Source organism: Periplaneta americana, chromosome 6, assembly GCF_040183065.1.
Source record: "Periplaneta americana isolate PAMFEO1 chromosome 6, P.americana_PAMFEO1_priV1, whole genome shotgun sequence".
In the NCBI taxonomy this organism is placed as follows: Eukaryota; Metazoa; Arthropoda; class Insecta; order Blattodea; family Blattidae; genus Periplaneta; species Periplaneta americana.
This window is the reverse complement of record NC_091122.1, coordinates 126,843,528-126,870,742: the sequence shown is the minus strand read 5'-3', so window position 1 is coordinate 126,870,742 and position 27,215 is coordinate 126,843,528. Positions and strand designations below refer to the sequence as shown.

Below are 27,215 nucleotides of genomic sequence, written 5' to 3'. Positions count from 1 at the left end.
TACGCACAGAAAAATTATCTTCGTACACAATCCACTCTATTAATTTGGAGTGATTTATTAAAGATGCATTCAAGACTAATTTAGAAAAATGTTAAACGGATTATCGTTGCATCAAAAACAGATGTTCTCTGAACCAAATGATCATATTTTAATTATTTGCATGTAATAACAAATAAGAAATATGTTAAAGGAATTATCATTGCACCAAATGAGTGGTCTCTGGACCAAAATGATCGCATTTTAATTACTTAAATACAATTTAAATTAAGTAACATTATTATCCTTCTATCAAACACGAATGTTCCCTGGGGCAGATGTCCTATTTTAATTATGTAATTACTTTATATTTATTTCTAACAAATGCAGTGGAGCGCACGGGTACGGCTAGTATGGAGTATAGCTTGACGACATTCAACGTTACCAAGCCGCGCTCAAACCTCCTGACGTTTGGCGAGGGCCAGTAACATGCGAGCGCGACGTTGTCACAAGTACTCTCTCCGGCTCTGTCCCTCAGCGGCAGTAGTTTTAAAACTGTGGAGCGCGACCCTTTAGCTGAGATTAGTTTGATAGGTAGATGTACCAGTCTTCTTAATAATAATAATAATAATAATAATAATAATAATAATAATAATAATAATAATAATAATAATAATAATAATATCTTTAGATTGCATCGAATGAAACTAAAAGCTACAAAATATAGAACAATTACTTGAGTCAGACGTAAATAATCTTACTCGCTGTCGGCCTGGGTAGCTTAGTTGGTATAGCGCTGGCCTTCTGTGCTCAAGGTTGCGGGTTCGATCCCGGCCCAGGTCGATGGCATTTAAGTGTGTTTAAATGCAACAGGCTCATGTCAGTAGATTTACTAGCATGTAAAAGATCTCCTGCGGGACAAAATTCCGGCACACCGGCAACGCTGATATAATCTCTGCAGTTGCGAGCGTCGTTAAATAAATCATAATTTAATTTTTTTAATTCTTACTCCTGAGTTTGTATCACTTTTGTAATAGTTTTACTTTTATTAGGGTTAATAAAGTTGTCGAATAACACAAAGGCGCAGTGTGATAAAATAAATTGGTGATAGGCTTAATCTGAAATAGTAATTTTCTGTACAAATGGATTGACATGGCCCTAAATAGCATATATTCCCATGCTATCTAAGCATATTCTTGCAAAAATAGCGGTCATTGTATGCCCGCACATTTCATATATGACGCCTTTATAAAATATCCCGTTTGTTGCGCTCAAGTCCCGCAAAATAGCCTACTCTATTTTGTGGAATATTTTCGATATAATTTTCAGCAATGTACTGTAACAGCAATGAAGCATTTTGCCCATTGAATGGAAATTTTTGCTGGTCAGTTTGTTGTCCTTTAGTGTATTGAAGTGTGATTACAATGAGTGTTATACGAAAAGTGCTTTCTGTGTCGGAAAAATTGGAAATCTTACGAAATACGATGAAAACAGTACTCTTACTCAGAAAGAACTCTCTGATTTATTAGGAATCCCATCATCGACATTATGGACAATAATAAAAAAATCGCGACTCAATTACTACAGCTGTGACGTCGGAAGGATGTAAGCGCAGGAAAGTGAATATGGTAAACATGAGGACTTGGAGAGCACGCACACGGCAAACAACTATAAATGGCTTTTTTCGAAAGAATTAAGTTCAGTACATATTGTAAATGTCTTTGACGTACAGTACAGTAATTACATAATGGAGTAATACTGTATTACCTTTCATGAATCATGTATTTCAATAAAGAAAAATGCTAATAGATAATGTATATAAGACAAGAAATTAGTAGGGCCTATACCTGCCTAATATGCTGTCCAGGTTAATACGCGGTTTACACATGGTCCCTTGAACCAAGTCTTATCGGGGTTTTACTGTATTAACCCATAAAATTGGAATCACTGAGTAGAAATGTGATTTTTGTTGCTGTGTGTTCATAGAATATTAAACATCATATATACATGCAGGGCCCTTACAATATACTAATTTTCCGAGAGCACTTGTTATTTGATCTTGAGACTTTCTAAGCGGCGAGTACGCGGCGAGTCTGCGTGCCCATATATTGCAACGCAGCACTGCCGCTGTTGGCTACCGCCAATAAGCGGACACACCTGCAAACGTCAGGAGGTTTGAGCGCGACTGTCAGTGAATATACGAAAACAAAACAAAGGTTGGCAGTTGAAAATTAGTGCTACCTACAATAGAAGAATTTGGTAGCAAGCACGTCATTGGGAAAGAAGAAAATGTATTTTATCAAAAATAAGGAAAAATTGTTCATTTGAAGCACTTAAAACGATCAGAGTCGTGATTTGTAAAGATTCGTGAAGCACGCACTCATAAAGTTTATTATTTTAAGTTTGTGCTGAAATTTACAATTTTTCATTTGTTAAATCCAAACTTTAGTTAGATCTAAAATATCTAAATGTGTTTTGATTATTATAAAAATCAAGGGTAGACAAAGTCCGGGCGCAAGGTAGTCATTGTGACTAAAAATTATATATGGCGTCTGAATTGTTTATTGAGTTCAAAATTTTTTAAGACTTCAATATTTTTATGTCACTACGACTAATACATAATGTTAACAAAAGCGGTTTAATAAAGAACAAAGGGACAAATTTATGATTTACTAGACCTAATGTCAAGAGGCCTTGGTTACACAAAACACACAAGGTAGGCAATGAAAATAACAATAAGCGCTTCATGATAAGAATGAAAACTATTTAACGATATTGTATTTATGTTTTAATTTACCAAAATACGATATATCATAGAGGCATTACTTTGTATCGTTGTGTTTATGATTTGTTTTGTATGTGAATGTTCAATTTTCAGTAAATAATATAGATTCAAGTACGAAACATTAGAATTATTTTATGAAATGCCGGTGACTGGCACAACGTGCGAATTGTGAAATATTCTTCGGTTGCTGACAGCTCTAAAATAATAATAATAGTAAGTGATATTTAATATGTCATTACATTTTTATAATATACTGTAATATATTGATTGTTAATAGTTTTAAATACAATTAAGGCGAGAGTTGTGCTAGCCGTAGGCTATTCATTAGGCCGAAGGAAAGGTTCGATTCTGGATTATTACATTTAACAACTTACCAATTCTTAATCTGTTAGTTTTTATTTAAACGGGTGATATATCCGTGGATCTACCAAAATACGGGTATCAAGAAGAAAGAGCTCACTTTCTGAGTATACATTCTAAGCGCTTCGCAACAGAAACTGCTACGTATATCATGTTGTGAATGATATTAGCGTTTACAGTTCATTTACTTCAACTATACATACACATAACTTATGGAATAATTTAGTATGTCCGCAAATATCGTAAGCTCTCTTTCTTTTGGGTGTTACACACAAAAGGTGGCAATGGTAAACTTTAGCGGTCCCGGCAAGAACTTATCTTTATTGTAGTCAAAAAAATTGTTTAAATTGTCCTGGACCAAAAACGTTAGTGCGATGGAATGGCCAATCTGACTTACATTACGTGAGAGCTACAAACGTATTAATTTGAATATTAAAACCAAAATAAGGAAACATAAGTCCCTGCAATAAACATTTTTCAGAGTAAAATGCGAGTTTTGCTTTGTCGCTTTCGTAGCAGAAAGCGAGTTTTGGAAAAAACGATCGAACTTTCTCAGCTTATCATGGCGGAACTAAGCGAGATACGTTAAAACACGTAGAAGAATATGAAAACCAGTACCTTAAAATGGTATATTCCATATATAACTCCATTTCTGCAAAAAGTGAGTTTTGGAAAAGCGATTATTCTAGGGGGGGGGGGGATGTTGATGACCTAAAAATCTACTTAAAATGATCATTAAAATGCCCCTAAACTAATGGAAAAATGACATGAAATTAAAAGAAAATGACATTTAAATATTATTCGCCGTACTCGCACCAGAACTTCTTAAAAATTAGTCACCTTGTTTCAATGACTGCCCTGCAAATCTCGGAGAGACTAGGCAACTTCCTGGAATTTAGCTAAGATAAAGGAAAAGAACATGCAACAAAATTAAGGTTTTAAGCGAAAACTATAGATTTTAATGGGGATTTACAATGTGTTTCAATCAGGGGTGGTCCATGTCAGTGCCTTCATTCTCCGTCTCCTCCTTCCGTGCTTCACTTTTGTTATCAGATCTTCCAGATGAGGGAGTGTGAATGACAAAACAAATTGTGGGCGCAGCGTGCATTCTTGCAATCTTTGTCTTAAAAATACTGTCTACTACAGTAGACACCCCTTCCGAACCATGTTGAGGACACAACGTCCTATCCAGGACATGGTGAAAGTTTCCCCCTTCCAAACATAAATTCTAAAGATAACCTCGTACCGACAAAAGAACAGTAGCGGTTAAAGTCCTCACTTAAACTAAGCTGCTGTCAAGTATTTTATATTACTTCCGTTGTGTGAAGTGAAGCCTTCAGTGGAATGAAGGGTGGACTTTAGAGTTGTTCAAACTATAAAATTCAAATTTCACTGTTATTCACTTATTCAGTAGGTAATTACTACTGACCTATTTGCTTAGAAAATGATTTAACAGACTTATCAGTGAAGAAAAAAGTAAAATGCCTTCCAAATGATCTAAAAGTTTTTCAAAGAATTAAAAATGACCAAAAAATGCCGGGAAAAAAATATAAATGACCTATTAGTTCAAAAACGCAAAAAAAAAAAAATGCAATATAAGAAATTACTTTTTTACGTTTATATTAACACAGAAAGGATTTCTATATTAATAGGTCCTAATGTGAAAAATAAGATGACTTTTCATCAACATCCGCCCCTTATTCACGACTATAACACTAGAGCTGCCAACAACTTGCATATAAATTGTCATACTATTACCAAAAGTCTTAACAGTACTTCGCATATAGACATCTTATTATATAAAAAAGACACCTGGAGATATTAAACATTTAAATTATGAACGTTTCAAAACCAGAGTAAGAACTATTTTGCTTCAGTCCATGCCATTCAAAATTACTGAATAACTTACCTACCTTCATTACTGTTGCACATAATTTTTCCTATAACAATATTAATAATAAATATACAGAATAACTAAGATGAAGACTCTTGGCTCTTAAAGGATCAATCGCTCTCCTAATAAATCACTTCAGGTGATAACTTTGTTTCATATAATCTCATTATGTATCTTGTCTTATTTAATCTATTAATTATTCGATTTATTTTAATGTCTTTGTAAACTGAATATTTTTTATGTAACTTGTTATTTATTTATCTTTTGGTGTAATTTTACTATTTCTTTGAAGAACTTAAGTATGTTAAAATTAAATTCATACTAGAAATCTTATTTGTGTGTGTGTGTGTGTGTGTGTGTGTGCGTGCGAGTACTTAATGACGAACCTATAATCTGTAATAGATTGTACAGAGAATAAAGAAATAAGTAAATACAATACAATCAGACAATTCAACACCTGGGAATGATTCAGGGTCAGACTTTGATGAAGGAGAAAGGGAATAATACAACACTGATAATCTACATTGATCGTGAATTTCACATTATAAATGGTATTAATACACCAAACTGGTTACATATATACACAGATGGGTCACAAATTGATAGAGATGGCAGTGTTGGAGTGGGAATATACAGTAATTTATTCTGTTTCTATCATATATAGGGAAAATTTCACACAAACTTTGATGGAGAAGTAGAAGCAATAAGAATGGAGTTGGATCAAATATGCATAAGATCCAAAAACTTCAAAAAGACAGTTATCCTATGTGATTCACAGGCAGCATTACAAGCCACAGCCACACCACATCCCCTTGATTCGAGAATAGCAACAATCCATGACTCACTATGCAAGCTACACATCAACAAAAAAGTAATAAAATTTCAATGGATTCCCTCCAACTGTGATAATGGGAAAGAGATAGCTGATACTCTAGCAAAAAAACACAAATAGTAATAACTCCAAATTACAAAATACCATTCAATTCGGCTAAACTCTACATAAATAGAAAATTCAAAGATGAGGTACGTAGACACCATCAAACAACAAGCGAAGGCAAGAAGTGCAATTCATTACTAATCTCCAACCACGCAGAGAAAAGTTGCAGCAGTCCGTGTTCTTACTGGTCATGATCTTCTAGCTGCTCATCTTCATCAGATCTCCATTTTGCCATCACCGTCTTGTGTTTTGTGCAAATACAGTGATAGTGTTATGGACTGGGCTCACGTTCAAAAGTGTAGTGCATTAAAAGACTTTCAGTATAAGTCAACAGGTGAACTCTACTGGGAAGTACGTAGAAGAATGACTTTGTGTCAAGTGTCCGGGCATTACTTACTTACTTACTTACAAAATGGCTTTTAAGGAACCCGGAGGTTCATTGCTGCCCTCACATAAGCCCGCCATCGGTCCCTATCTTGTGCAAGATTAATCCAGTCTCTATCATCATATTCTACCTCCCTCAAATCCATTTTAATATTATCCTCTCATCTATGTCTCGACCTCCCCAAAAGTCTTTTTCCCTCTGGTCTCCCAACTAACACTCTGTATGCATTTCTGGATTCATCCATACGTGCTACATGACGTGCTCATCTCAAACGTCTGGATTTAATGTTCCTAATTATGTCAGGTGAAGAAAACAATGCCTGCAGTTCTGCATTGTGTAACTTTCTCCATTCTCCCGTAACTTCATCCCTTTTAGCACCAAATATTTTCCTAAGAACCTTATTCTCAAACTCCTTAACCTCTGTTCCTCTCTCAAAGTGAGAGTCCAAGTTTCACAACCGGGCATTAAATTAAATAAATAAATATTCTTTCATAGTATGTGTAAATGTTGAATATATGTATCATATTTAATGTAATCTGTAATGTACTGCAATACAATAAATGTAACGTTTGCTCATGATATGTTCATTTTTTTCAACTCAAGTCAAGAACTGACCAAGTCTTCACTTTTTAATTTCAAACTGCAGAAAAGTTATTAATATTATGGATTCTGAATATGTTTGTTATGAATCTAAATGCCATTGAGTATGTATTGTGTAATTTTCATGACGATGAAAACGTTAGAGATGGTATAAAACAATTTTTTGTGAATTCCCAAAACTTTGAATAAAATTGAACAATAATATGAAAATCATTAAAAGTGCCCTGACACTGCCCAGCTTCGAAAAATAGTATCCTGGTACTGCCAGGCCTGAAATACACCATTGGTCTCAATATGACTTGGCAGTTAAAGTGACTATATTAATTTATAAATCTTCTCATCATTCGTGAGCTGCCACAAAGGACAAAGAGTACTTAACCATATAAATGTTTACAAGTTCATTGAAGCATTGTTTTTTTTTTAACAATGAAACTTCTACAAGTACATAGGTAGCTGCAAATACATTTTGAGATTAGTGGAAATATACCTACTTTTAGAGAGGTAAGTGTTACAAAAAAGTAAAGAGTGCTAATGAACTTAGTTTAATCTCGAATATAGATGATGCTTCAGGAGAGCAATTGATCCTTTCAATGCAGCTAAGATTACAACCGGAATAATAGATGTAGGTATTCCAAGCCTCTTAAACACATCTTTCATGAAGAGAGTAGCAGTACCTCTTGCTCCAACCAGAAGTCTGATTACTTCAAGCTCTTTCAGCTGGTATTTTTGGAGGTAATTAGGAATGGTAGGATTGTAGATATTCTTTTTTTCATTATCCACTTCTGCTGTCTGTTCCTCATCCATTTCAAAATGCACAGTGGGATCAATTATGTATCCAGATCTTGTAGATTCCTTGAAAGTTATTATATCTATGCGCCGTGTACTGCCAGTGACGGAGAGACCATGTACTTCTTCAAAGGTGTTGTAATCGGCATCTTTAAGGGCAGTGGCTATAATTGATCGTACTTGGTGGTGTCTAGCATTTCGCAGAGCTTCGCCGTGCGGACAGGATCCCAGGATGTGTGCAAGAGTTTCAACCTCGTTGTGGCAATGCCTACAGAGGTTGTCCTGAGATCTTTCCGGTACAGCACGTACTGCAGCAGCAACATTTCCAACCATTCGCTGTTGAAGAGTCCTTCGTGATTACAAATCCATTTGTTGGCACCAGGATATTGTTTAAATAAAACTACGCCTTTCTCTTTCTGTGGATGACGACACTAAATATCAAATTCTCTGTTCCTCAGAAGGTTACGAATCTTTGTAGCATTTAAGAAATGTTCATTCTTATGAAATAAGACATCTTCTGGATCAATGTTCAGAGATTGGACACATCTAATGCTCTCTCCTCATGAACTTGTGTTTGTATGATGTATGGGTTTTGAGATTTGTATAAACATCGAAGGGCATTAATTTGTTGTAATAGTGCTTCCCATTTTGTTCGAAAAATTCCTAGTCCTTGTACTTCCTGGGATTATAGACCATTGCATCAGGAATGTCTGTAGGCAGATTCAGTACCTCTTTCAGTGCACTTTTTATTAATTTGTCATCGTCGTCCAAGAATTTTTTTGGTATAAGTTCAGAAGAGATAGTTTGAAAATGATATATTAAGGAAGGACAGAATAAAAATTACGTTAATTACACAGTACGTCAAAATGAGTTTAGTTTTTTAGTACCGGTGACTGCATACTAACATCTACATTTTCCCCTTTTCCACAGTGAGGGCAGGAACTGAATCAAGAGAAGCAGATGAAGAGGAGGAGGTGGTGCCATACATTAAGCCTTTGCGACTGCTGGAGCTCGTGAGTGATCAGTAGACATCGGATGTTTAGGAAAATGCCTATTTTATTTTAATGTTCATATTTAAAGGCTTTTAGTTCTTGTTGTTGTTTTCTAATGCCAGGCATTTGACAATAAAGTCATTCGACCTCTTGCGCTCCAATATTTTTCAAAGATATTATCATGGCCAGCCACTGAAGCACAGATTTTGAGGTGTTCCGAATCCATTTATTGGTTTGGGTTGTACAATGGACAGTTAGAGGACTGATATATTCCAATTCTATGCAGGTGTTTGGCCAAACAATCATGGCCTGTTGCCAATCTAAATGCAGCTACAGACGATTTTCGTGGTAAATTGAGAATTAATTGTGGATTATGATGCAGAGAGTGCCATTTTTTCCCTTGAGATTGTGTTATCAAATTTTGTTTTTTGAAGTCTAAGTATGTAGATTTAATAAATCTTTTCACAGAGTAATACGTAGATTTAGTAACAGGTCTGTAAGTAACAGTGCTGCCCTTCTTTGCTAAAGTATCCGCATTCTCATTTCCCAAGATTCCACAATGGGATGGTATCCATTGGAATACAATTCTTTTATTGAGTGATATTAATTGAGAGAGCATTTTAGTTATTTCTGCTGTTTGAGATGAAGATGTGTGTTTAGAGACTATTGATAGAATAGCTGCTTTGGAGTCTGACAATATAACTGCATTCCTAAATTTATTGATGTGGCATAGAAGATTCCTGAGACTTTCACTTATTGCAATGATTTCTCCATCAAAACTTGTTGTTCCATATCCAAGAGATCTATGGAGTGAGAAGAGACAGCATATAACACCTGCACCAGCACCTTGGTGTATAAATGAAGCCAGTTTTGTGGAGGGTACCTAATATTACAAGGCTTTTAGTAAATGTGCACGAATCATGAGAAATGAAGCATTCTGATGAAGTTTGATCTTGCCTTTCCTTGCTTTTTTTGCCGTTTACGCCTTTTTTACTTTAATATGTACAGTCAACTCCGGTTATAGTGAACCTCTGCAGACCAGTATATTTCGTTCACTATATCCGAGGTTCACTAAAACCGAAGTGTCTGTTTTTATACTACTGACGTTGCTATACATACAGCATTAATGCCTGTTTGGGACAGACCACGTTCAATAACAGTACTAATGTTCGCTGTACCTTCCAACTTAAACACTTTATGCTTCGACATCCTGATGTTCACAATTTGAAACTTGAATCTAATCTGGCCATGTAGGTAGTAGGCACTGACCGATTTCGCACCTCTTCCCACTAGAGTTATGCTACTGTGTACTCAGCCTTGGAATTTCCCCGGGTTCACTTTTACAAAGATGCAGGAGGAAGGGTTGCGGACCATTATAATCTAATCCTTCTTGTATTTACCATTTGGTCATCACTCTACTCCCTTTTACAAAAGACAACACTTTATCTTCCTATTCTTCTAATAACTTCTTTTAAAGGAGTCAGAACTACAATCCTTCCTTTATCCCTCACTGTATACACTATTCTCTTTAAAATGTTTCAAGCTGTCCAGGAAGCTGAAGAAATTCTTTGTCTTTGAAGGCACTTAAGGAGTAGAAGGTTTGAGATTTTGTTCAGAACATATTCTTGGAAGTTTATAGGAGAAAGGGTTTCCTAAACTACCAGTTTGGCCATTTTAAAATTACATTTTCTTGGGGAAGTTAAAGTTTTAGGTTCACTATGACCAAAGTGAGGGTTCACTATAAACGAAAATATTAATGCACTTTTAATGCATGCGGGTCGGGACCAACGATTTAGGTTCACTATAACCGAATGTTCACTACATCCGAGTTTACTATATTCAGAGCTGACTACTTTTTTTGCCCTTTTCTTGCTTTTATATGTACTTTTTTGCCTTTTTCTTTACATGACTACTCACGCAACAATACTGCATTTATTTTCTGCTTTCGAAACTAAGGAAATTGCAGTAGCCATAGATATGGGACACCCTGTTGCAATGCAGTGCTGTTGTTTTGCTTACTTCAGAATCGACCTTGTCTTTACTCAGCACTGCTGCCTGAGTCCAGCACTGACCTACCCTATTAATCCTGGCTTAGTTGCCTCATGAGTGATGCGTTATTGGTGTTACTTGTGAGATTCAAACCTGTTTTCATATAGTTGACTAAACAACAACAAACATCAGTTATTAGTCGAATACATGAAGTGTTGGGTTTCCACACTGATAACCCAGTTTTGAATCCCGGTGAGTCCGATTATAAGTTAATTTGTGGCGTACAAACACGGTGCTTGCTGGTAGGACTTAGCGACTCTACTAACATCTCATTATTATTACCGTACATTAATCATCGTCACACTGATTTTGTCCAATAAACGTGACAGAAGTTTGTGCATTAATCTTGAAAAGTTGCTTGTTGTTTATTGTAACTCAAATTATGGACGTGAAGTTGTGGATAATAAGTACAAGTGAAACAAGTCTACAGAACAGAGAAACTATTTTTCCAGTGTATTTTAAGTTACTTATGGTCTTGTGGATGTTTACTTTATGAATTATAGGTGATTCAATATAATTCCAATGCCTTTTATTGCCCTATTTTTGTTGTTTTTAGAGCCTTTTTAGGCGCCTAAAATACCATTTTTTAGTGCCTTAACTTCCGATGTCTAGTGATCAGTGACTCTAAGTCATTATTTCATTAATACGTGTTTTTTCTGTATGTTCGTGTGAAGAACAGATTACATGTCTATAAAATCTTAAAGAGCAACTGATTTGCTGTCACATTTATTCTTATCTACTTCTCAATCTTGCTCACCTCTTCCACCCATACTTAACGCTGTTTATTAATTCTCCATCTTCCTCTCCCCCTCCTATCCAAGCTTAATTTTCTACTCATTCTTCTCCCAAGTTAATTTTCTTCTTTCTCTTTCTTTTCAATATTCACATTCTTTTCACTGTCCTTACAAATTTATCATTTTTCTTTTCCTTCCCTTCAAGGATTCACCACACAACTATCACGCTCTATCATCTCAAAAACATTAAATATCTTCCTCAATTCAGTCATTTTCAATTAAACTTAAGGTCATCAATAAAGTTTCTTAGTATTATTTTTCATGTAAAATGCATCTATTATTTTTAATGTCTACTTCTGAGGCATTGTCCAAGTCCCAGTTCCAAAACTCTGACAGAAGTGCGGGTCCCATGTTTATTGAATAGTGATAAGTAGAGGGCAGATTCATATGCACCAAAAAACGAGAAAATATGCATGCACGTATGTACTTAAAAACCATGATATATGCACTAAAAATAACAAAATACACCGTGTCCCACTTAGAGGGATTGAGAAATAAGTTCTAATTTAAAGTATAAATAATGGTTTTATAACATAATTTTTTGTACAACCTGATGTAAAAACTCTCCGAGTTTCGGAGAATGGTCAGTGCAACTCGATGTGTGCGCCTCGAGCTACTCTGAAGACATCCAAAAGGTACTCAACTTTCTGCCAAGTGTTCCATAACATTTGTGGAGTGATTAGCGCAGCTGTATTTATAATACGTTGTCTCAGTTTTTCCAATGTCAACTGTACCACATTGGTACACAACATTCGTCATAAAGCCCCAGAAAGAGGCCAACGGGCGTCAAGTAGGGTAACCTAGGTGGCCAGGCAAGGGTTCTCCTTGTTGCTGAAAAATCGATCCTAAGGGAGTTGATCAACAACAAAAGTTCTGCACATGTCCAAATACACATTCCCTTTGATTGTTACCTTGATGAATGAGAATGGTCCAATGACAGAATGTTCTACTGAATGCCACCAGGCTTGTTTCCACGATAAACGTTAGTGCGCATAAGTATGATCATGCAACTGTTTTTAAACCACTGATGCATAAACTTGGACAGTTTCTGCATCTTGTCAGATGTAAATCAAAACAATATCTTCATCTGATTTTAAATGGTGAGCATTTATTTCTCGATCCCTCTACATAAGAATATTGAGACACCATCAGTTGCTTAAGTTGCATGTCCTTCCACCCCCTCTTAAGCAGTACACTTACAGAACATTTTTCATTAGGGATCATTTATAAAACTAATTCAAAATTAATAATTTGCTTGCAGCTAAGCTGTTCTAAAATACAATGCAATCTATACACTGCTGAAGTTTTCAAGACCTGTCACTATAATAAAATGAAATATTCTGATTTCCACATTGTGTTGGTATGTAAAAAACAGAAAATTGCACTATCATGCCTGTATTATTGTAGACAATTCGAATTTAGCGAGTGCAAAGAAGCCTAGGAACACTTTCTTTAACTTCTGCTTCAATCATATTGCAGTGTTCTAATAATAAAATTTTATGCTGCGTTCCCACAGGGCGTGAAATGCTTGTGTCAATTAAGCTTTCGTAAGTCACTACCCGTGTGAACGTGGTGTAGCAAGCTTGCCTCTGACGTCAAGCAGCTCACGATTCGGTTATGATGGGATCAAACACGTTTGATTTTCAGTCATGAGCCGCGTGGCTTTGGTGAAGCACGATGTCTTGTAAGTTTGTTTTTATATTCAGTGATGATACAATACGATTTTTGGAACTATATCAAATGGAACTTGTTCTTTACAATCCATTGGATGACTACTGGGATCGCGATAAGTGGGTAGCAGTGGCTAAACGAATATCTCATACCCTAAATATATCAGGATTTGGACCAAAGGAAGTGATAATGAAATTTAAAAACTTGATAAGTTCTTTTTGTCAGGAATTGAAGATGATTTCTCAGAGTGACAGCTCAAAAAAGTCTTCTGCCAATGAGGTCTACACACCTGAAGTTCCTTCGTTCATGAAAATGAACTCTTTCATTGAAACTTTTGTACAAACTTATGTACAACAGAGGAACACTCAATCACATTTGGTAAGTAGAACGCCAATTATTTTTCTTCATTGGACATATATTATTATTATTATTATTATTATTATTATTATCAACAAAAACACATTAACAGCACAAATAAGGAAAATCAAGTACCGTAAACTGGGGTTACTTTGAACACAGAGGAAACTTTGAACATTTTTTTCAGAAAATCATATTTAGGTTTCTACATGCTGCTCTTGTTACAGATGGAGGTAAATTTTGTATGAGAATGATTTTATAATAATTTGCCTTCATCTATAACAAGTGCAGCATGTAGAAACCTAAATATGATTTTCTGAAAAAATGTTCAAAGTTTCCTCTGTGTTCAAAGTAACCCCAGTTTATGGTAGGTACTACGATCTCAACTAATCTAATATTTAAAATTAAGATTAATCAATAACTAGCAGAACATAATATTAATTGATAATATCCCCAAGTTGTAGCATGAAGTATTTTAAAGATAAACATTCCAACCTTTCTGCCAATTTCTGTTCTAAATGTAAGTAATGAACTGAAACACTTTTCCATTAATAACCTTGTTTCACCATTGCTGTGGGGATATCATTCTTTGAGAGAGGTCTCCAAACTGTATTTAGTTTGTTATCAATGTGTTTTGTAATACTTTATGTTGCCATACTACTGCTCCTCCTTCACTGAAGTATTTACAGTAATTACCCATTTTCTTTCTGTTTCACAATTTGCATGCCTGTTACGTGTTGGCGGTAAATTCTGTAATCCATTGATTGTATATTGTCGCCATGAACAGGAAATAATACAATAATCAATCATTCCTGTAGGTATGTAGCCCAGATTGGTTATTCTCAGCCAGTTATGTAAAGCACAACATGGACAGACCACTTTGTCCACTGTTTCTATTTGGTTTTTCAATCACTTTAAATTTACTAACAAATATCCAAATGTGTTTTCGGCAACTCTTCGGGCTCTCGAGAGTCTGTAATTGTAAATCCTCTTATTTTGAGACAAATTACGTCGGCTGTAAGGTTTCATAAGGTAAGGTTTAAGGGGAAATTCGTCGTCTCCAACAATTACAACATTGGGTGGTAAGGGTAAGTTAAGAGAATTTGTTTCCAAAGCTGCAAATAAGGAACTGTTCTGAAAAAAAATTCCCTCATCTGATCCTCTTCCCTTGGCTCCAACGTCAATATACTGAAAGCAGTAATCACTGTCGACTAATCCAAGTAGCGCAACACTGTAATCACTTTTGAAATTGTAATGCTCTGAACCACTTCCAGGGGGTGCCTTTATGACAACATGTTTCCCATTGAGAGCCCTCATGCAGTCTGGGAAGTTCCAGTGATTTCTGAAACCGTATTCAATATTTTTCCAGTCTTCTTTTCGTGTCAGTACCTGAAACATAATTTATTTTTCCAGGTGTCTCAAAAGAATGTTCGAAGTAATGATACGAATCCTGACATTGGAACTAATGTTAAATATGAGATTGTGGAAATTTCTGTTCAGGATGACTGTACACAAGAACTTTTGACATTGCTTCAATTGGAGAAAAAGGAAATTTAGCTATGAAGGATGTGGTACCAGAAAATGCACCTCCAAAAAAGAAACAAAGTAGAGGCATGTCTGAGGATGTTAGTTTCATGCAGAACGCCCTGAATAAACTGCAAACCATATCCACAACAGCTGCACAAATAGCAGCAAAGAAAAAGGATAGCTAAGACCATTTCGGAAAATACATAGCTTCATTACTACGTACAATTGAAAAAAAAGATGCTATTATGTTGCAACAAGAAATTATAACTTTAATTACCGACAGAATTTGTGAATTATCTCCTCAAAATAACCCATCCAGACCAAGCACTCTACATCCTGCAGTGATGGAGGGAATTCTGAAAACGTCTATTCTCCTTCTTTAGAGGACAAGGAATATTCCTGGTTAAACTTGTAATAAGCCTATCTCTTCAGTTCTGATCATTAAATTATGTTTCAAATGTAAATATATAATATTTTCGACTATTTTATAACATTCACTTGTACTACTGTTTTATAATATATTAAAGATCATGTAAGAATATTCTTAAGTTTGATTTTTATAATATTTTAATATTAAAAACTTTAATGTTTATTTACCTGGATAAACTCTTTCAGGGAGCAGTAGATCATATGACAGGTGTATGGATTGAATTTGCTTATCGTGTTTTTAGGAACAAGGAAAAAGAATTCTAATGTTTTAAACGAATCACTTGTTGCTAAATAGTGCAAAGTTATTTCTAATTTTGTTCTGGTAGTTATTGCTTGTCTCATATTTGTGTCACATTTTGTTACTAGAGGTCGAACTCGCTCTAACAAATCTTCAAACAGTACCTCTCTCATTCTTAACAAATTTTTGAAATCCTCAGGATGATTTCTAAGCTCTCCTTCAATAAATATGGACGCTCCCAATGCTTTTCGTATCCACTGCCTAACCCACCATCTCCTACTGTGTTTTCTTCGTTGCAAGAAACGAACGATTTCAGTAGCTAAAATTGAACACATAACCACATAGACTTCAGTAACTAACCCGTCCATTGCAACTTTTCGACTATTTCGTCCCTTCCGTGTGAATGAACCATGTTTTCCAGCAAGTAGAAACCAGTGTGGTAATGCTAGGGTTGATGTTTCATTGCATGTACAGTAGGTACTACTTTAAAAAATGCTTTTTGTGTTTATGGGGGTTATATACACCTTCGAGGGTCAAAAATATTCATTTTTCTTATACAATTTAATATGAACTTTAAGCTTTATATACAGGGTGGGTTTTAAGTCCACCGACAAACTTCTAGGGATGATTCCTGACTGAAGATGGAGCACAAAAGTTCATATCACCTTGTGTCTGGAAATGCATAGTTTCCACGGTAGATGGCACTGACGACAATCTCTCATAACTTGCAGTGCGCGTTTTGTATGCTGCAGATAGTGTGATTTAAGCAATGTACAAGCACAATGGTCCCGTATTCATTCCAGGAACAAGCTGAGATGGTGTTTGTGTACGACCAAGCAGGTGATAACAGTCAAGAGGCAGCATGGATGTACTGAGCCACGTACCCTGACAGACAGCACCACCCATAACACACAACATTTGGAGCCATTTTTCAGCATTTGTGTGCGCATAGGTCTTTTGAGACGTGCAGGACGGCCACAGACCGTGTGATGTGGGTGGTGTTGTCTGTCAGGGTACGTGACTCTGTACATCCGTGCTGCCTCTCGACAGTTTCCACCTGCTGGGCCATACACGAACACTATCTCAGCTTGTTCCTGGAATGAATACCGGACCATTGTGCTTCTACGTTGCCCAAATCACACTGTCTGCAACACACAAAACGCACACTGCAAGTTATGAGAGAATGTCGTCAGTGCCATCTACTGTGGAAACTATGCATTTCCGGACACAAGATGATATGAACTTTTGTGCTCCATTTTCAGCAGTCAGGAAACCACTCCCTGAAGTTTGTTGGTGGACTTAAAACTCACCCTGTATATGTAAGAAATTTTAAGATACCTATAAAATTGACCATGATGCATTACAATGTCCTGCCATGCAAAGACAATACCTATCAGCCAACAATCTGTAAGTTTATCACTCATTTTCTCAGTAATGTTAAATCATAACTTTCACAATTTTTTTAGATAATTGCATGAAATTTTGCAAGGCCTTTTTTCTTGGTAAGATTAACAAATTGTAGTTCGATCTTTATCCGTTATTTCACAGAAATTTGGAAACAAAACAAAAAAATTCAATGAACATTTTTTTTTTAATATAAATATATATGAAAAAAAATTGTGTTCTTCCTCTTGCAGCACAGATGTTTTAACGATTGAGCTAAAACTTGTTAATATGAATTTTGCTTTTAAGGCAAAAAAAAAAAATTACCGGTATTAAAGATTTTGGGAATAATTTTTAAGAGCAATATGACACAAATTACAAAATGGAAATTTAGAAAATCCGTAATTTCAAAAACTTTTTATGGAAGCAAAAATTTTTATTTTAGATAGAAGAGCAATTTTCAACATTAAGCATATAAAAGTTCATGAAAATAGAGCTTAAGAATACAGAGGAATAGAATTCATAAAACATATCAATTTTTAATGTTCAAGGTGTATGTAACTGCTTAAATATAGGGTGCATCAGTGGGATATGACGGTTTTCATAGTCCTGTTGTGGGACACTCAGGACGAATTAAAAGAAAACACATATACTGGAAGTAATCTAGTACAATGCAATTTATTAATGTCTGATTACTTTTTAGAAACTAGATTTCATAAGTACCCTGCACGGCAACGAATACATTCCTGCAATCTGCTATAAAAGTTCTGCATAACTCGCCCCAATAAGACACTAATTTCGTTCCTTACGTTTTGTTTCAGTTGGATGATGGTGCAAGGTTTGTTGCGATACATCCTACTTTTGAGATAATCCCATAGGAAGTAATCAGCTGCAGTCAGGTCAGGTCAGGTCAGGAGATCTTGGCAGCCAGGCAATTTCTCCAAATTATAAAATTATTCGTCCTGGAAACATGTTTTGCCAGTTATATTACCGGTTGTTCTGTATGGTTGTGAAACTTGGACTCTCACTTTGAGAGAGGAACAGAGATTAAGGGTGTTTGAGAATAAGGTTCTTAGAAAAATATCTGTGGCTAAGAGGGATGAAGTTACAGGAGAATGGAGAAAGTTACACAATGCAGAGCTGCACGCATTGTATACTTCACCTGACATAATTAGGAACAAAAAATCCAGACGTTTGAGATGGGCAGGACATGTAGCACGTATGGGCGAATCCAGAAATGCATATAGAGTGTTAGTTGGGAGGCCAGAGGGAAAAAGACCTTTGGGGAGGCCGAGATGTAGATAGGAAGATAATATTAAAATGGATTTGAGGGAGGTGGGATATGATGGTAGAGACTGGATTAATCTTGCTCAGGATAGGAACCAATGGCAGGCTTATGTGAGGGCAGCAATGAACCTCCGGGTTCCTTAAAAGCCAGTAAGTAAGTAAGGAAACATGTTTTGCAGACAGTTCATTGAAGCATGAGCAGTGTGTGCTGATTACTTTCTATGGGATTATCTCTAAAGTAGGGCGTGTTGCAACAAGCCTCGCACCATCATCCAGCTGAAACAAAACATAAGAAACGAAATTAGTGCCATCGAACCTGTTTTGTTGGGGCGAGTTATGCAGAACTTTCATAAAAGATTGCAGGAATATATTCATTGCCGTGCAGACTACTTATGAAATATAGTTTTTAAAAAGTAATCAGACATTAATAAATTGCATTGTACTAGATTACCACCAGTATATGAGTTTTCTTTTAGTTTGTCCTGAGTGTCCCACAACAAGGCTATAAAAACCGACATATCCCACTGCTGCACCCTATATTTGTAACTTATGTTCTTTTAATACATGAAGCATGCAATACTGCACTTTAACAATAACATATTGCCAGAGTGATTTCCACTTACCCTATCGTCTGGATTTCTGCATATCCAAATCATGCTAATTTTCAAATAGTCTGGATAATTGGAGTTCTACTGTATTGTAAAGCAGAGGAAGACAGGTAATCCTCGAATTCGCTCTATTTCCTACACAACGTATATCAAAGCCATACTGTATGAGTCATATACCCAATTACTCACATAACATAATCTGTTTAAGAATTTCTACATTTCTTGTAACTTTATAAGGACAAAACGCAAATATTATTAAATGACAAACAATTAAAAAATGGAATGATAGAAAGCAAAACATAAAGTCTGAAGGTTGGTAACCCTATGCAAGTTCTATTACTAATTTTATGTTTGTATGTTGTGCGCCATAACTTTAATAAGTGAACTGATATTGATTAATTTAAAATGAATCCACATTATGATGTTATGGATCATCACTTTTAATCACTCTGTTTAAATGCAGTCAAAAATAAACAAGAGAGAAGATAAAATGATAACACTGGTCAACAAATTGAAACATATTTTTTGTTAAAAGATAAAGAATGTGTGATTCTTATAGCATTTTTCGTGCTGATTTCAGATCTGTTGTCAAAATTTTTCTATCAACCAGGGTTTTTGAGTAATTATATGAAATGTACTTCAGACTTTTCTAGTATTGATAGCCTACCTTGTAACATTTTACCTAAAATCATATTTATTTACCTAAAATATGTGTGAAATAGATTTTAGGCTGTAATTCACTTGAGAAACATCTCTTTTGAATGTCCAGCAGTATTCTGCCAGAATATTTGGGCTTCATTTTGCCTGGCAGCGCCTTTCAATTAAAAAAAATCCTGATGAAAATGCTCCCCATGTTCGTCGTCTACTACCCAAAGGTTTTGAGGAAAGAAAAAATAGATGAGAATTCAATAAGTTATTTAGAGAGATACATGACACCCCATCACGTTATAGTTCTGAATCACTCGCTGACAAGTTCTCTGTAATCTTCTGATCTGTGGTTCCTGAAAAGTAGTAGTCTGTTGAATGATTCTTAGGTTCCCGGTATACCATTGGAATGGAAAAGGCATAGGTATGACGGAATCCTTTTAGCCAATCAGTTAGGCTAATAGAATTACATGGAACACAACAGATTTCAGGGGCCCAGTTCCTGTTCTCATGTATTTTGCAATCAAAAGAATGCTCGTAAGCTCTTTTAACTAGCACAGTAAAATTCACCTGTGTGCTTTCAAAGTTAATTAACTACAAACGTAACAAAAATTGTTTGTGATTTACACAGTATTTCGAGGTTTGTTCTATTTTATAAGATACTTTTACCACACTTAAAATTAGGATAAAAAAACATGGGTTATGAAACTTGTTTCGTGATTGTAAGTTCCAACTCAACTGAGAATTAACCCTTAAATTGACAAAGTGTCCTATAGGATACGACAAGTTAATAGGCTATATGCTATAATTTTAATAGAACAAGAGAAAAAAAATTGGTAGGAAAATTAATTATTTCACAATACTTTAATATTGTACCATACTATATATAAAATATGGACATTGCGATATTTGTTTTCTTTACAGTCCGATAAGGTTTAATAAACTAGTGTGAGAAATGAAGTTTTGCCAATTTAAGGGTTAATACTAACACTCACAGTCTTATGATTATGAGAAATAAAATTCATTTTTATGATTCTGACTTCATAGGCAACAGTGACCTATAGTTATACGTCAATTGTTAAAGCAATAAAATGAAATAGTTGAAATATTTTCCTTCAATTAGCATGTTAAGGACTGTATATAGCAATAAAAAATAAATCAATTTTTCTAAAATAAAAAAAAAATGGTGTGTGGTAGAAAAATTCTGACTACATTTTTGGAATCTGCAGATGCCATTACATAAGAAACAGCAGAAATAGTACATTTAACAAAATCACTGTTGACCAGTGTAATCAGACTCAAAACCAATTATTCAATAATATAGCCATATCAGATGTAATTTCAAATTGTTACACTTATTTCTTATAATCCTATTAAGTAGGCTACTCTTCCTATAACTTGTAACACCTTCGTTTAAAGAGGTATCAAAGTCTGCAACATAATAAATTGTATAACTTGTGAACTTTTGTTTTCAGATTCTGTGTGTCATATGTCTGGCTCTGTACATTGTCTATCTTGAATACAATAACTTCTTTGTATCAGTACATCTGATAGGATTTTTATACACCACCTTTATGGGCTTCACTATCATATGGCTAGTAGACATGTTAAGCCAAGTTGCAGGTTATCCCATACCACACACACCGGTAAGTACCTATATTATATGGTAACTATATGGTACTACTATACTAAGTACAGACATTTCCAATTGCTGGATCTGTAACGTCACACATCTCTGCGTTCGAGCTTCTTGAGAGGGGAAGCATAGCTATAAGAGCAAAATAGGGGGAGTGGCAATGGAAGGGATGGAGATGTTTAAATACCTAGTGAAGACACAACATTACCTTCCCTCACATGCTCTACTAGCTTTGCTCCAAAAGGGGGAAATGCGTTTCGATGTCACAGGTTGGCTGGTTGGAAATTACTGCTGTAGTATATTTTAATATGTTGACGGAAATACTGGTTCACACACACACAATTATTAATAAATCGTAACCATTACTTAAAATAAAAGTTATAAAATTATTCAGAATTACATCTTCCAAACATCTTCAGTAGAAAAGCCCAAATGTTTCCACTCATTCATTCTGCTCTTAAATAGTAATATGCGTTACAAGAGCGGTATGTTGACGTTTTCATGTTCGAGGAAAAGATTGAAAAAGCGAAACGTAGTTGAGCTTTTTTAATTTCCGAGAACATGAAAACAAACATACCGCTCGTGTATCGTACATTATTTTGTGCGAAGATCCTTTATTACATACCTGAAAGAGGAATTTCTAATTAGTTGCAATGAAATCTCCATCTTGGTTTCTGTTCAATGACGGCAACTTTGGAAAACAAATATATCTATCTTCAACATTGTTCCTATAAAATGTTTTCTCTGTTTACTATACTGCAGCAGGCCGTGATATACGTCTGTCTTTTTTTCCCCCCAGTCTATGTTGAGTCTGGAATCTTGTTGATTTTTTCACGGCTTCCTTAATGTTACTTGCATTACAAATGCAGTAACTTTTGTGGTGTTGTAGAGTTTACTTAATTTTTGCAAATATTTAAAAACAATAATTAACAGTGCAATTTAGGTGAAATTGCAGTGGTAAGTTTCCAATCTATAATTATTACTATATTGAACGTCTTTAAAAATAATATGTTAGAAGCCTAAAGCAGTAAAATGAATATGACGCTTAAGCGGTAAGAACAGGGAAATTGTTATGTGTGTTACGTTGGGAATACTGAATGTGGTATTTCACACTTACCGCGTATTGGTTGTGTGCGGAAAGCAAGCAAATACGCACGATCTCGCACAAAATATATTTGCATTCCTTAATAAATGCAAAAATATAATTTTATTTTTAGACTCGAAAGTAACAATCCTAGGATGGGGAAAATTGAAAAAATTCACAGTATGATTGAACAATATCAAGAATTTAAATAAAAATGTAATACTCCAGTGGATTCCAGCCCACTGTGAGATATATGGTAATAAGAAGGCAAAGAAAGGATCTAAAGTCAAAATTAGAATAAAGCAAAATTGTTCTTATGAGTCTATTAAAAATCATCAAAAGAAAATCAACCACAACTAACAGCACAAACCAACAAATAAAGATCAATATTCAAAATGTGAAACATTTATCAAACAGCTGTAACTTAATCCCTGAACCATCCCTGAACTCTGCTGTGTTTAGATTAGTTTCTGGTCACGATTGTTTGGGCAAACATCTTCCATAAACTTGACCTAGTAGCCTTCCTAATTGCCCATTAGGAGAAACGTATAATAATATTGCGCATGGAACTGAACCTGGCACATTTGGAGCGTTATTGGCTAGATGGTTATTGGTGACGAAACGCAGTTTCCTCATTATACACCCAACTGCAGAGTGGCCTCCATGGAATGAAAGCATACTACATCACCCAGTAATAAGAAATTCAAGAGTCAGAAGCGTGCTGGGAATGTGACATTAAGGGTCTTTCGGGATGAATAGGACTTACTACTTAACAAGTTTCTGGACTAAGGGTAATTGTGAATATCGAGAGGTATTTTGGTGCTAGGTTCAGAGAAGCTATTCTGGAGTAATCTTGCACCATGACAATGCTGACTGCTCTGCAAATGCCATGAAAATACTTATGCAACAATATGCAGTAGAATCCCTCTTAAGATGGACCAAAGGGACCAGGCTAGTTCCGGATACGAAATTTTGCCGGATAATTGAATAAATACCAGTATATACAAAAAAAGTTATTTCATGGTGCCAAATTTTGAAACTACAGCTATGTGAAGCTTATTTCTCTGTCACTTTCTCATAACTAAATAAACATAAAAAAATTATGGTTTATTTAACGACGCTCGCAACCGCCGAGGTTATATCAGCGTCGCCGGTGTGCCGGAATTTTGTCCTACAGGAGTTCTTTTACATGCCAGTAAATCTACTAATATACCCAAAAAGATTTTAAATTCAAAACCTGAAGGTAGATGCAATATTGGCACACAGAAACTAAGATGGTTGGATGGAGTAGAGGATGATCTGAGGACTTTAGGAGTGAGAAGATGGAGGCAGAAGGCTGTGGTTAGGCAGGAGTGGAACAAAATCCTAAGGGAGACCAAGGCTAGACTACAAGGGCCGTAGTGCCAAAGAAGAAGAAGATGAAGAAGAAATCTACTGACATGATCCATGTGCTTACATGCACTTAAATGCCATTGACCTGGGCCAGGATCGAACCCGCAACCTCGAGCACAGAAGGCCAATGCTATACCAACTGCGCTACTGAGGCCGATGAATAAACATAAAAACTGTGTGAATTTTCTTTATTAAATCACGACATACAACACAAATAATACATTAATTTTATGTTCGAATATTCATTGAAAACGAAAGTTCGTGAAAACTTCCTAATGTGGCAACACTGATGGCTCAATCATAATTAAACAAACATAAAAACTGTATGTGTTTTCTTTAATAAAACTCATCATACAACACAAATAATACATTAATTTTAGGTTCGAATATTCACTGAATATGAAAGTTCGTGCGAACTTCCTAATGTGACAACACTGACTGCCCAAGCTGTGGCAATGTGGCAGATTTAAACTTTTTTTTTTTATCTAGCCACTGTTTTTGGTATTGCCGGTTATTTGGGTGCCGGTTATAAGGGATTTTACTATAAATGGGAAATTCTTCCAGTACCCCTATTATCAGGACCTTACTCCAAGTGTTTTCCATTTATTGGGTCCCTAAAGAAAATGTTAGAATAGAAACTATTCCACAGTGATGAGAGCTGAAAAGATCCAAGCAAACATGACTGTCATCGTTGAACCCAGACTTCTTTTGAGTCTTGTGACTAGATTAGATAATGTGTCAGAAGAAATTATAATTACATAGAAAAGTGACTTTTACTGATTAGTTCTTGTATACAACAGAAAACTTCACTCGATATAAAAATTTTTTGCATTTTAATTCAACAAATTTAAAAAAAAAAATAACACCATTTTCAAACACCCCTATTAATAAGGAATTATCTATTCCTTTGCAGTTTTTTCAATAAAATGGACTGTTTTCTTGCAAATTAAATAAAATGATTAACATGTACCCTAATTCCTACTATTATAAGAAGTCTGGCAACCCTACTGGAGAGACTAAGGGACGGAACTCAGCTGTTCAGACCAAGTATGTGTCTGCTTTCATACATGAACCAGCAATGCAGACCTTCAGCCTAATTTTCTAATTAGCCATGCACTTAGTAAAAACGCATACTAGGTTCTTTATTTTAATGCATTCCCCTTCACTCTGCACAGTTACGGTACATCACTTCCACTCTGTATGTTAATAGTTATTTTGGAAATCTCTTATTTTCCATCCTCTTGACATAACCTCAATTTAATCTGTGATTCTGATTAAATTCTTAATTTTTTGTAGAAAATCCAAATTCTCCTTATGCTCCAGAACTGATTAATTGACAATGCCTGTCACCTTTGCCATTGTTAGTTTCGCTGATTAGAATTTGTAACGATCATTTTGCTTTCTTATACCAACATGGCCAGTAGATCTTGTAATAATGAGGATTTAAATACGTGCAGAATTTATGACTTCAGGATTCTATATAGGTAAATCTAGATATTTTTATTCATATAGACTTTCTTCAATATTACCACAGTCTAAACTTATATACAGTCACAAAGCTCAATACGTAATAAATAGATAGTTGCTAACCACTAGGATCACTGCTATCGCCTCTTTACAGACAATGTGAAATAGTACCTGCACAGTGTATTGTTTCTAGTACCCTCATAAACTTCGTGATTATATATACTAGACTGTGATATTACTATCAAATTTCCCTTAAAATTTTAAGTGTTAAAAATAACACCATGATAAGCTCTAACACTGAAACTTGAATTTCTCTGTTTTCAGGCGATCTTCTTTTGCATTTTGGGAACAGGAATGTTTATAGGTTCGGCAATCGTGTGTTTCCTCAACTACACTACAATTCGACCAAAATATGGTTTCCTGCTGAGCACTGCCATAATAGCCCTCATCACAGCTATGACATTTATATTGGACGCAGTCTGTCTTTGCTGGTACAAATAATTCACCATCAGTTTTGTTCATTCACGTAGTCTACCAATTTTGAAGAACTCAAAACCAATTACCATTGTCTGATATCTTATTCTTCTCAAATCAAACTGATGTTCATGTAGCAGATTTAAACTCATATAATAAAAATTGTAATCCTAAACTTTTATTTGAATTTTTTATTTGTGTCATATTTTTGTGATATTGTTTTATTATACAGTGTAATAAAAATTATAAAAAAAAAACTAAAATGGATTTAATTTTATAATGTACCTTTTCTGAAACTTACATATGTTACAGTCTTAATGGACAGAATCATTACCTGAATAAAAATTAGATCATGAACAAGTACTGGTTTAGATTGACAGTTTGATTTGATTGGTATATTGGTTTCAGTTCTTTTATCCTTTCATAAGTAATTTCATAAAAGACACCACTACTTGCGAGAGATACATTAATTTTAGCTTTAATAGCATAATAAACAATTATTTATTAATAGTTCAGTACTCGGTGCAGAATATTGAAATACTGGCATTTTATGGGGGGGGGGGGAACAAATATCAAAGAACTGAAATTATTTTTAAGAGATGAACTTACTAAATAACAACAAAATCAAAACTTTTTTAAATTCTAGAGTTACAGATCTTATAGAAGAGATCCTACACAACCCTGCGCAGGGCGGGATCGCAGATTATGTGCTTGAAAGAAAAACAAAATCATAAAGGAACAATACAATTATTTTATTTAACTCAGTGCTGACTTCTTGCTCATACGTGGAACCTAAATACTGTACATATATTAAGAGCATAAAAAGTACAAATTTTAAGAATATAATACACCAAAATGCATGGGTGCTGTATAACGCACAATATAAATGGAAAATCACAGACACAAAATTGCAGATTAAAGAATGTAGTACTATTATGTCTTTCCAAATCAATTGGTTAACTATTATGATCTCTTTAATGTCAGTTTCAGGACAGAAAACAAAGACACTCGGCCTAATACTTATCAGGATGATGATGATAAATGTCAGTTTCAATTTTTTTTCTAAATGTGCTAATAATTTGTTGCTAGGCAATGGATGATTTGTTTACATCCATTCTAGGTACTGTTTTGAAGCACTTTTCAAAAAGAATGTAGGCCTATAGGTCATTTGTTACCTCGTGAAACCAAATGCTTGTGTGTGCTGCAGCACCTTATGGTGGGGGTAAGAGAGCTAGCTACCTGCAAGTGGAAGCATAGCGAAGGAGGCAAGCTTCCCGTTCCACACTTCTTTCCCCTTACACGCAGGTAGGTTTCACAAGATACTGAATGGTCTATAACTGCATCATACCAGTACCGGTATTTGTGGTACAATGGAATCTCTTGTCGAGAATGTGCAATGACAAAATTGCAATTTGAGTGCTTTTGCATTTCTGGAAAAGAGGCATGGATGCAAAGTCAG

The 27,215-nt window shown here is 35.2% G+C and overlaps 2 protein-coding genes across 2 annotated transcripts in view; one reads left to right on the top strand and one right to left on the bottom strand.

Moving 5' to 3' along the window:
• Window positions 1-27,215, bottom strand: part of LOC138701714 (adenylosuccinate lyase-like) — a 273,595-nt gene that overhangs the window by 142,545 nt on the left and 103,835 nt on the right. The gene's annotated exons all lie outside the window — the stretch shown is intronic.
• Window positions 2,722-25,921, top strand: LOC138702231 (uncharacterized). Its single transcript, XM_069829821.1, has 5 exons — window positions 2,722-2,974; window positions 8,654-8,736; window positions 13,455-13,607; window positions 21,179-21,349; window positions 25,607-25,921. Coding segments are annotated over exons 1-5 (585 nt in total). The 5' UTR covers window positions 2,722-2,973; the 3' UTR covers window positions 25,784-25,921.

Excerpts from the sequence above, each read along its gene's own strand:
- LOC138702231 (XM_069829821.1), top strand. Across the intron at positions 8,737-13,454 it reads CTTTGCGACTGCTGGAGCTC|GAATTGAAGATGATTTCTCA; the intron begins GTGAGTGATCAG and ends TCTTTTTGTCAG. Across the intron at positions 13,608-21,178 it reads GGAACACTCAATCACATTTG|ATTCTGTGTGTCATATGTCT; the intron begins GTAAGTAGAACG and ends TTTTGTTTTCAG.